The sequence below is a fragment of the Lepisma saccharinum genome, chromosome 30, assembly GCF_977018435.1.
Source record: "Lepisma saccharinum chromosome 30, izLepSacc3.1, whole genome shotgun sequence".
Classification (NCBI taxonomy): domain Eukaryota; kingdom Metazoa; phylum Arthropoda; class Insecta; order Zygentoma; family Lepismatidae; genus Lepisma; species Lepisma saccharinum.
The window spans coordinates 43753986-43766602 of record NC_139258.1 but is presented as its reverse complement, the minus strand read 5'-3'; the positions used below and the strand labels follow the sequence as shown (position 1 = coordinate 43766602).

At 37.2% G+C, this 12617-nt stretch overlaps 1 protein-coding gene across 1 annotated transcript; it reads right to left on the bottom strand.

The window, feature by feature from the left end:
* Positions 1-704: 704 nt before the first annotated feature.
* Positions 705-1460, bottom strand: LOC145981947 (histone-lysine N-methyltransferase SETMAR-like). Its single transcript, XM_083115443.1, has one exon. The coding sequence runs from the start codon at positions 1458-1460 to the stop codon at positions 705-707; it is 756 nt and encodes a 251-aa protein (XP_082971569.1).
* Between the last annotated feature and the right edge of the window lie 11157 nt (positions 1461-12617).

Genomic DNA, 12617 nt, shown 5'->3' with positions numbered 1-12617 from the left:
ATCCATATTCTGAGTAATTTAAGTCTGAAATGTGTAGATACTAATTTAAGTTATTAGTAGTGCAGTATATATATATATATATATATATATATATATATATATATATATTCTGATTGATTTAAGTCTGAAATGTATGTGTATTTTTTTTTTTTAGAAGAAAAGCTATATATAAAAAATATATACGCACCTCGAATGTAAAGCATTCAAAATTGTGTGTAGTGATGAAGTTAATTTTATAAATACGTATATATATATTGAATAATAAACCTTGAAAAATATAAGGGGGGATCAACTGAAACCTGTTCAGTGGTCATAATTCGTGAAATAAATTTTATTTCGAGCTGAAACTTTTACACTGTCTAGAGGCGTCTATGGTTAGCGCTCAGTAAAAATATTGTACAGAAGAAGCCACCATGAGCATTGAGACACTTGTCCCACTGTTTCACTAACTTACAAATGCCGTCCATGTAAAATTGCGAAGGCTGAATCTCAAACCAATCACGCACAGCGTCCTGAACTTCAGTGTCAGACTGAAATCTCTGACCTTTCAAAGCCTTCTTTAGAGTCCCAAAGATGTGAAAGTCACAAGGTGAAAGGTCAGGGCTGTAGGGCGGGTGTCGTAACATTTCCCACTTGAATCGTTGAAACAAATCCTGCACTTGGTTTGCAAGTTGTGGACGCGCGTTGTCATGCAACACAATGACTCAAGCGGTCAATAAACCAGGCCTTTTGTTTTTGATGGCTCTCCGTAACTGTGTCAAGGTCTCACAGTAGCGTGCGGCGTTTATGGACTGTCCTGGTTCCTTGATGTTTAGCAATAATGGTCCATGGCAATCAAAGAACACAGACTCCATAACTTTCCCCGCAGACGGTTGCGTTTTGAACTTTTTGGGACGTGGAGATGAGGGGTGTTTCCAGTGCATAGTGGAAGACTTTGAACTCGGTTCAAAATGATAGCACCAAGTTTCATCCTCGGCAACAATGTGCAGCAAGAAGTCGTTACCTTCCAAATGGTAACGTGACAAATATTCATTGGAGCATCCCATACGCTCCAACTTTTGGTCCTCCGTCAATACCCTGGGTATCCACTGCGCGCACACTTTTTGATAACCCAGAGCTTTCACAATTTTGTGAGCAGTACCATAACCCATGTTTAACTTGTTCGCTATGGATCGAATACTCATGCATCTATCTGCAGATATTGCCGCATTCACCTTTTCACACATGTCTTCTGTGGCAACAACATGGGCTTGACCAGGACGGGGATAATCAGTGGTTTGTTCACGCTCCTTCCGAAACATTCTTGCCCAGTCCACCACTGTTGTTTTGGACATGCATGCATCACCATACACGTCTTTCATACGCCGGTACACTTCAGCTGGTTGACAACCTTCGGCACTCAGAAACTGGATGACAGCATGCTGGTTCTGTTTGGACAGATTGGGGATGTTGAACGTCATCTTTCACTCGTTATACCTGCAAAACGGAAACACGTATAAACAACATTCCTACACCCAACACACAGGGACATTAGCCATTACACACTATTGGACAAACAATATCCTCCTACACACTATACCAATAATACATGGAACGAACAGGTTTCAGTTGATCACCCCTTGTAGATTAAAAAATGAATTAAAGCATAGTATTAGTGCATCAAAATTGTTTCTCTTTAAAAATTACAAATTTAATTGTCAGTATATATCAAAGCTACCTGGAAGAGGTTTTTTTTTTAAAAATTAAAAGATTAAGAAAATCTTGAAGAATCTTGAAATTATTACAAGTTAAAGCTGGTAAATTTTAATCACACACACAAAACCACCATCAAAGAGTGAAACTTACAAGTCAAAAGTGCATCAAAATTGTTTCTATTTAAAATATTAAATTTAAGTGCCAGTAATATATCAAAACTACCTTGAAGAGGTTTTTAAAAATTGAAAGATTAAGACAATTTTGTAGAATCTTGAAATTATTACAAGTTAAAGCTGGTAATATAATATTTCAACCACACAAACAAACCAGTATTAAAGAGAAAATTTCACAAGTCAAAAAAGTTTAACTTTCAGCTTCATGCTATGCTGACAAAAGCTCTGATAGACTTAACTAGCTCTGATGGAGCAAGTTGCTGAAGCTCCGAACTGTCTCTAACATATATAATTTTTCAACATGCATTTTTTTTAGCAAGCATATCTGCTCACGAGTGCAAACCAAAATGAAATAACAGAATAGCCACATGTGAATACATTTATACTCTCGGGCACAATAATAAAATGGGCTTTCCCCATTTAAAAAAAGCTCTCCCAATGGCTGCTCATGATGTCATGAAAGAAAGCTGAAAAAAACATTACTAAGAAATATAAGTCTTTCCTGAATGGGGTCAACTAAAGAATGATGGGATCTGAACCTGTCATTGTGCAATTAATTGCTGGGTGATGTAAGTTACTCATCATTCATCCTCTGATGAGAGCACTCGTCATTGGCATGACGAGTTAACGCTTGGCAATATGAAAGGTACAAATATTAAGGAACTAAACTGCAGAAAAGACAATGGTCACTCGTTGTGTTTTGTGAACCTTTGAACCTGAATCATGGCTGGGTGTTAGGATAATTACCTGTCTATCTGATGAATTAGGATGAATAGAATATACGAAGTCCTCTGTTGGCTTCTCAATTTGTTGACCAGAGCGTCGTCTCACTTCTGCCCTACTGCTCTCCTAACCTCTTCTCCCTTCTCAACTCCAATCCAAAGTCAGTCCCCTCTCAGCTTGTCTCACCTCTATATCACTAGGCCATCGAGCTCTTCCTCCATGCCGAATCGTGTTTTTAATTGCCACTATGCAAACCACAGACTCCATAGGCAGAAGAAACTACCCGTTTCCTGAATAGCTCAGGAGGTTTGCATAGCACAACACTGTGCAGTGTTTACATGCCTCAGAGGCTGAGACAACTGAGGAAAACAAGTGAATGCCCTGGTCAACGTGAAGCATTCAGAGAGACTTTATAAAATAAACATATAATCTTAGGGATTGATACGTTCTACCGCCGTGGAGAAAATTTTCCATGTTGAAAATTTAAAAGTCAAATCGCAAAGCTTGACATGACCCAGGTTGGCCAATTCCATATATTTTCTTAGAAAAAACAAACAAAATATAAAACAACAAAACATAGCTTTCTCTTGTTTTCCTAACCCCCAAAAAAACTATTCCATTCCCTAAAACATTACAATTGATAATAACAAGTACGCAGGTCGATATGATATAAAAACAATATTATGTATCATTACATGACTGGTATGTACAAATGTTCATGTCATTGAATGATATAACTTGCGACGTAACACAATTGTGCGTACGTAAGCCTTTTGATGTAGGATTGCTCATTCGTACGGGTTGCAAGCGCTCGGTCGTTTGTCTTTTGTTCGCTTTTCCAGCATGTGTAAACAAAGCCTGCAAATGGCCGACGTGTTTTCGCAAGGAAAACCATAGTTCACAATGTTTCTATGGAATAGAGCCCGATGTGGACCCTTCAAATAAACTTCAAGAAGGAAAAAAAGTTTATAAGTAAGTACACGAAAGTGTGGATTGTCACATATGTAAGTAAAATCGTAAATAAGCATGTAGAATATATATGAAAAATAGACGTAATACGTTGCATTGAATCTAAGGGTAGACAAGTGTTCGCTGTAACATTATCACAAATACACATCACTGTTTCTGCATGTAGAAAAGCCTGGCTATAAGTTTTGCTTAATTTATAGCCACTTCACTTATGACTAAAGCCCGGATTTCTATGTAATTATATATTTTTTCCTTTATATGTACAAGCGTGGAATTAAAATATATTGACGAATTACGTCAGTAGAGATGTCACAGTGAAGTTTTATATTACATATTTTACTAAATGTTACATATTCCTAAGATATGAAATATTTTTTTACATAAAACAGTCCTTAAGAGGAAAATCCAATGAACTTTTGGCTCACTAGTTAAAAAAGTATCTTCTCACTTCCCCTCCCCATTTCCAGGTCTAAAAAAATATAGTAACTTAAAAGTGTGATTTGCCTTCGTTGTACGTACATAGCAGTTCGTTGATTCACCGCATCGTAACAATTACATCAAGATTCGACAGTGTTTCAGTTTGCAGTTTGTAAAATGGAGCGGCAAGCAACACAGCGAACGAAGAGAACCAACAATGGAAGGCGTCAAGTACAACGCTGAGAGGCACTTACCTTTCATTCGTACATTGTGATCGTTTTGATTTTTGCAGCCGGCGGCGACAAATCTTGAATGAAGTATTGTTAACTCAACTGTAGAATTTCGTATATATATTTCGTCGCCTTTTCATTTTAACCATTGGAGTTTTAAGAAGAGCTTGCCTCAGTATTTAAACAGTGTTTTAGCTGTAGAAAGCTGGAATGGCTCCGCCTACCTCCTCGTTATCTCAAAAGTTGCGATCTTGGATAGAAGTCGATGATGCATTTACTATGGATGGTAAAGTTATTTTTTGTCGAGTGTGCGATAAAAAAGTTGGGTGCACTATGAAGTCTCAATTAGATCAACATGTTCGCACTTCACTTCATGTGAAAAACAAACAACTACGGAGTGAAAAGAAGCAAGTTTTACTAACCCAGATGCAAGAGGATTCTTCATTCAGTGTGTTTTACAAGGAAATGTGCGAAGCAATGATTGCAGCAAACATCCCTTGGTATAAAATTCAAGTACCGAAGTTCCGGGATTTTCTGGAAAAATATTGTGGCCGTAAACTTCCTGACAATTCAACCCTTTGAAAGCGATATCTTCCACATTCCTACAAAGAAACTTCAGAATCAATTAGGGCAGAAGTAGGCAGTTCCTATGTGGGGATTTCCATCGACGAAACAACTGATGCTTTGGGACGGTATGTAAGTAATTTCATTGTTGGAACGATAATTGCTGATTCTCCATCTACACCACATCTCATTGCATGCAAAGTTCTAGAGCGTACTAATCATTCCACCATAGCACGATTTGTGAATGACAGTCTTAAATTGTTGTATCCGGATGGCATACAAGAAGAGAGAGTTCTTCTCATGTTCACAGACAGTGCGTCATACATGTTAAAAGCTGCTACGGCACTTAAAGTGTTTTATCCTAACTTGATCCACTTTACTTGCTTGGCACATGCTCTCCAACGCATTGCTGAGGAGGTGAGAGGCAATTTCCCGGAAGTCAACCAACTTATTTCTTCCACGAAAAAGGTGTTTCAAGGCACCACAACGTGTGCAAGTTTACAAGGAACAATTGCCAGGTGTACCACTTCCTCCGGAACCTATTCTTACTAGATGGGGCACTTGGATCCGGGCAAGTAAGTTTTACAACGAACATTTTGAAGAAGTGAAATCTGTGCTTGACTCATTTTCGGTGGACTCAGCTGTATCGGTACGCACTGCTGAAAATCTCTTCAAGGACACCCAACTTGCTTGCGATATGGCATACATAAACAGCAATTTTGGTTGGATTGATGCAAGCATAAAAAAACTTGAAACTGTTGGGCTTCCTCTCCTGGAAGCCATGGATATATATGAGGATGCAAGAAAGAAACTGTCTGCTGTTGGAGGAGATGTGGGAGAGAAAGCTCGAAAAAAAAATGACGCAGTGACTGAAAGAAACCCAGGTTACGTCAGCTTATTTACAGTGAGCCGCATTCTCAATGGTGAAACAGTTAACCCTCTCCCGACCACATTCACCTCCTGAAGTACTTCTTGTGATGTGGAGAGAAGTTTCTCTGCGTACAAGAACATATTATCTTATCGGCGACAAACATTTACTTCTGAACATTTGGAAATGTACCTGGTAACATATTGTAAGTTAAATAATTAAATACAGTGCCTGCCCCAAGATCAAAGGTAACCTGAATTTTTGTAAGAGCTTTTTTGAGTGAAAAATTTGGGCAACAGAAATTTACTACTGAACATTTTGAATGGTACCTGGTGACGTTGTATATTAAATATTGAATATATTCAAATTGTGGTTAATATTTTTGCTCTATAAGAACATAAAAAAATACTTAATGTAAGCATTGTAATATTGTAACTTCAATTTTTGTAAGCCTTTTTGAAATAAACATATCCCTTTGTGAGGAAAAAATGTAACAAAAATAGGAAATAACGTTTAGAATAAATATTTATAGTACATATTTCATTTTGAATTTACATATTTCAGACATTTTTATTACATATTTATGTACATATTTTAGGGGTTGATATTGCATAAAAATCCGGGCTTTACTTATGACCAAACGAAAGGAAAATATTGGTATGCACTGTTTATATCAAATTATGAGTAGGAAGTATTTGATGCACATAATTATTTACACTGAAAAACTGTCGCAGGCAAAAACCCTAGATATAACGTTCGATTTTCTTGACTATGTTATTATGTACACTGTAGTATAGCCTTGTAAATACTGATGTATAACTGCATAAAAAAAATATCTTGCAAGTGTCCAAAACTATCTGCTCTGATTGTAAACATCAGAAAAATGTCCTGTGTACAAATGTGTCGCTTTCTATGTTCCATGTTGGTGAAACAAAAAATAACTGCTTGGAATGAACATATGCATAAAACATTGGCATACTACAGCATACTTCCTGAAATGTTCGAAAGTGCTGTAGGAACTTGTTCGTTTGTCTATCCATCGTGAAAATTTCTTCTTAAAAAAAAAATATATATACACTAGTTGTTGCTAGTGCTGGTTAATTGGCACAACTGGCGCTTGTCGCCTCCTTGTATTATGATGTAAAATATATTGCATGTTAAAACTGGCTAGCATGCATGGTACGAAACTGAACATATGAAGAAGGGCTATGGAAAAATATTCTTTTCCATGATGGATGGAAAACATCCACATAAATACACATGGTATAAGCTTGCCTGTCCATGTGTGGGGAAACACTGAAGCACAATGTGAACAACAACTCTGTAATTATTGTTGTAACAAAAACTGCTGCTTGTAGGATATATATTCTCTCTGCTTCTCTTCTTTTGTATTGCTTGTCTTCTTAACTTAGTTTGGGGCAATGTAAAAGGTGTAATAAATTACCCGTAGAACTTGGGAGATGGGGAAAAATGTTGTCCCAACTGCAAACAGTGTGGAGGGAAATTTTATGTTTCCTTCACGAAGTGTGGTTGATAAATCAATATTCTGTGATCCACTGCACTGGGAAATTCATAGTTGAATTCAGTCTTCCCGTTAAAAGTGTAGTCCTCTTGTAGTATTACTAAAAAGTCTGCATGCCTCCTTCAAGTTGTTGGTGACAAGTCTCTCCGCATGGTGGTTGACTACTTCTGCGGAGGTCCTTCATAAAAAATGCCCATGATTGGTGTAGGCATTGCTCGTCCACGTTGTTTCGTATAGACAGGTTAGGTTAAATAAGAGGTAAATTATAATGAAAGGAAACTGCTGAGGATAGGTGTATTTGATTCACGGTATGCACACAAAACCAAACACATTCCATTGCCTTTTCTTAAAATTAAATTAAATTAAATTGCCTCATCAAAATGAAATATGATTAAAATAAATTGATTAAATATCTGCCATAACTCTTTGAAAATAAATAAGGAAAATTTAAATAAAATATACAACCGTATTTAAATAAAAATATTAATGTCCATGATTGACGTGTTGCCTTAAATTATATATTATTGCTGCTCTGCTCTGAATGTACCTGTCTTGCAAGTTGACGTTGCTTATAAAAATAATACACAAGTGCTGTAGTTAGTAATAAATTCCAAATAATAAAATCTAATATAGACATGGGCAAAGGGTTTAAAACTAATTCCTGAAATGAAATGCCCTTACTAATAGATTGATTAAGTTGCTTTAAGGCAAGTTCAAGCGGAGTCCATTGGGGAATAGTGAAATCAGATAAATTCTTGGGAATATTTAGTGGTAATTCAACTTTCTTCATTTTTACCTGTTCAAAAGCTAAAATTCTGGTATGTAAAATTTGTTGATCCACAATAATCTGAGAAAAATCCTGATAATTAAAAAATATAGATTGCCCCTCGTTAATCTGAATTGATCTGTGGGTGTTCAAATTATTATTTAAATTCTGAATGAAAATAAATTGACCTGTACCTGATATTAAAATACCATTACGTGTTCTGATAAACTGAAATAATTTATTGTCAGTAATAAATTTCACTTCAAAATTACAAAATTTAAAATTATTGAACAAAAATAAGTCTTGCAAGCATGTTCTGAATTCTATTTAAATTTTTTAAAAAAATGTTGTGAACCCTTAAATATATATATATATATATATAAAATTTGTGTTGCGCAAAGCAAGCTATTAGCGTCCTAAGAGGTTGCTTTGGCAAGCCTCTAATGGCCTCCTAATAAATGATAGGCCGATGCAATTTGCCGTGGTTCATTATTATGCAATGTAAAACAAAAAATTCAGTAAATGCTACTTCTGACTTTCGTTGAAACTCCAGGTGGTAACAAATATGGCATCAGGGAATTAAAAGGGTGAAATTCAAATTTTAAACACAAGAAGGATAATAAAAACTTTCTCAATTCCAAATCTTCTTTAAACAAAAGAAATTTAACCACTCAAAACTTCTTGAGTCCGCCGTATACCTCAAATCACTTGGTCGTGTAGACAGACCCGCCGCGGAAAAGTATACTTGACTCTCATAAGAATGGTGTGTCAATCCCTTAGGTATGTCCAAAAAAAATTAGATAGAGAATAGTTATGCATTATATTAGAATATAAATACAAATTACTAATATTACCTACTGTACTAAAATTAACACTAAGTTAATCAGTAAGAAGTAATGAATTTATTGCTGCATCGTCGAATGAGGTGCAAATTGGGTAAGTGAACTAAATTTCCTAATAATAAATATTAATACTAATAATAATAAATTCTCAAATTATAACATTTGTGGTAAACCACACTGTTAAAACTTGGAAAGGCTAACGGTGCCGTAGCGACTTTTGCTGCACATGCCTGTGCCAATCACAGAGGCTTAGCCCGGGCATGTTCCTGGAAATTTTGATTAATCTATGTGCATAAAATGCTAAAATTGCCCCTTTTGTAAAAATTTCCCTGATTTCTATCGAAATTTCGTTTGGCTTTATCCTGATTCTAATCAAATGCAATTCGATTTCCCCCCAAAAATTACTAACTATAAATATCTTTATAATAAACGGGAAAATTTTGCGAGAACAACTAAAAAAAAATCTCGTCTTGTTCCTTTGTTAAAATTATTGGTCGTGATTAATCTTAAGTGCATAAATGCGACGTTTTATGGCAAAATTTATCTATGTAAAACAAAATATCATAACATTGTTGATATGAAATTCAATCGTGAAAATCAAATTCTGATGGCTATATCCTTAACTAAACTGGTCCCATGAAAATTTAATGAGCGAACGCCACTGGTTCGAAAAATATGCAGAGTCTAAAGTTTTCGTAGTCGTTTCCATGCTGTTACTAGTCTGGCCCCCCCCACACTTTACCTCCGCACTCGAGGTTCGGTGCACTTCGCACTCGGCTCTGATTTGTCTAGGGGTATCTTTCTTTGTACGACAATGCACGTGGGTTGCTACAAGTCAACATAATTATATAATTAACTACAAGAGACAACGGATAATCTTTGAGAAACCTTATTGCTATATGGGATATATTACCATGTCCAGCATGTGTGAAATTAAAAACGGAAATTTTGATATTTTCTATAGTTTAATTAACGTAAAAGTTGAAGTATATACAAGTCGTATCCGAACGTTCATTTCTCTAATTATCGGGCCAAACTCTAATTTTGATGTTGGAATCTCTATTGTTTGTACCTGGATGCTTTACATTTCATGAATTACATCGGGAGTACGCTTGTCACAAGGTAGACTCGCGTTACTCCAAGAAACGTCTTAACAGGCGCGAGGCCGCCCGACGTGTACATTTCTCAACCTCTACGGTGACAAGGCACTAGGCTGCCCGGCACACCGTAATTACTTCAAAATAACATCCAGTACAAACTACCTTTTTACCTGTAAACTGGACACCAAGGCACTAGCTTGCCCGGCAATCCAATCTCTTACAGCATCCGTTTCGGGAGACCTGTCCTCCGGTCCTAGCTGACCGAAGCAAAAACAGCCTCTCCCTTCCAAGTCTCAGTTCCAACAGCCGACCTCCCCTACTCTCATCTGAGAGTTTATATACGTTTTGTTGGCGTCTTTTGCCAACGGCCCTTCTTTAAAAATTTTTAATCTTTAACAGCTAAACTGCCCGCCTTAGCGAACGCCACTGGTTCGAAAAATATGCAGAGTCTAAAGTTTTCGTAGTCGTTTCCATGCTAAGTCTTTCTGAGCTTCTAGCGTGCTCTGGAAGGCTTCAACGTGATAAAAGAATTTGTAAATTCAGCGGCTATGTATTTCCGCTTAGCGTTGCATTCCGACGTTGCTTGGAGGGCTTCAAAGCAAGGCAAAGCTGGCTGGCTCGTTGGCGTGTTCGGGCGACATCTTCGGGTACAGTTCGGGTTCCGTCGGAATAGCGGAGGGGAGTCGTTGCTTTGAGCAACGGCCAAAAGGAGTTTGCTGCTAGGACGGTAACATTACAACGGGCGGAGGAAGAAAATGAAGCGCTATGATTCGCTGACTCGCTGCGTGATGCGTTAATGTTGACAAAACTTTAAATTACTACAAACAAGGTTTAGTAAAAGCTGCGAGAGTCAAAACGAAGTCAAGGCCTTTTGAAATGACGTCGTAGGCGGGATGGAGAGAGAGAAAAAATTCGTCGCGCTTTGTCAGCGTGGCTACAAAACTCGAACACTTCCGTGATCGCATAATAACAAAGACTTGGGAAGGTGCTAGCAAAATACAAGACTTATGAACCTTGCATAAAATACAATCAGACCTCAATAATGAATTATAACTTAAAATTTAAGACATAATAAATATAATAGAAATTCTAGGCAAACGTATAATTGTAAAAAAATATGATCAGTAAAAGATACAACAGGTTCGGAAACCTGAGAATTTGGCTTACTTTCTGCTTTTTGAGTGAAACTTGGAACTTTCTCGACTTTTGCTGTTGACTGATTTACAAATAAATCTTTAACTTTTACAATTGGCTGGACACAGCGCGAACTAATCAAATCACTCTCAATTTTGTGGCTGTTTTGAACAAAACTTGGACCCTTGCTTACGGCAAACTTCTGAACTCTATCTTTAACAGATACAATATTCTTAGGCAAATCTAAAACGTCGTCTTTGGTGACTAATATATATTTCGGGATGAATCTTGAACTTCTTCTTGTACACTATGCTGAATAATAACGGATTGAGGGAATGGTGCAGGTATCGGCGGGTGAATTGTTTTTAACGGTACCACTTCAACAATTGATGCAACGTCATCGTAAAGCTGGTCCATGGACGGTGAATCATTTTTAAGTTCACTTAACGCTAATTCGTTGGTACACTCATGGTCATAAGTAATAGATTTCTTGCGTTGACATTTACAGTAACAAATTATGAAAATTATAAAAATACTAATAATAAATGTTGCTAATAGTAAACTTGTAATAATATTATGAGGATAGTCAAAGGACTTTTTCAACAGTTAAATAAAATTTGAAGCTTTTACGTATGGAAGAAATCCGTTTAAAATAACTAAAATCGCAATGATTTTCATGTCGCTTAGGCAACAAAACTAATAGTTCTTCAAAAGTAACATGTACTTTAACCCTGCCTAGTTTAAATTAGTAGGTATTTTAACTCAACTTAATTATTTCTGATTCTAGACTCAATTTATCTGCTTAATTTATTTATCTGATATAATTTATTTATTCTCTAAATTTTTTTAGCACTGTTTAACTTAGAATATACGAAGTCCTCTGTTGGCTTCTCAATTTGTTGACCAGAGCATCGTCTCACTTCTGCCCTACTGCTCTCCTAACCTCTTCTCCCTTCTCAACTCCAATCCAAAGTCAGTCCCCTCTCAGCTTGTCTCACCTCTATATCACTAGGCCATCGAGCTCTTCCTCCATGCCGAATCGTGTTTTTAATTGCCACTATGCAAACCGCGACTCCATAGGCAGAAGAAACTACTCTATGTGATCACAAATATCCGGACACCAGGCAAAATGTGTGTTGTGCATAGTAGGCCATTCTGTGGTGCCATCTACAGCAAGGTGAGGCAAGCAAGGCACCACTACAGGTAGCATAATGCACGAGACAGCAGAATGGGTCTGTCGAAGGGACTTACAGACTTCGAACTTGGTGAAGTGATTTGGTGCCACAGGAGCAACAAGTCAGTGCGCGAGATATCCACCCTCCTAAACATCCCGAAATCGACTGTCGCTGATGTGATAGTAAAGTGGAAACGTAATGGGACGTTGACAACCGCAAAACGTTCTGGCCGAAAGCCCATGTTGACAGACAGACACAGCCGAGTGTTGAATAGGGTAGTACGAGAGAACCGAAAATCAGCGATCGCCACCATCACACAGGAATTCCAAACCAGGGCAGGATGTAATCCTAGCAGCATGACTGTGCGACGTGAGGTACGACGACTCGGTTAAAATGGACGACAAGCTGCCCATAAGCCCAACATCACCCAACGAAACGC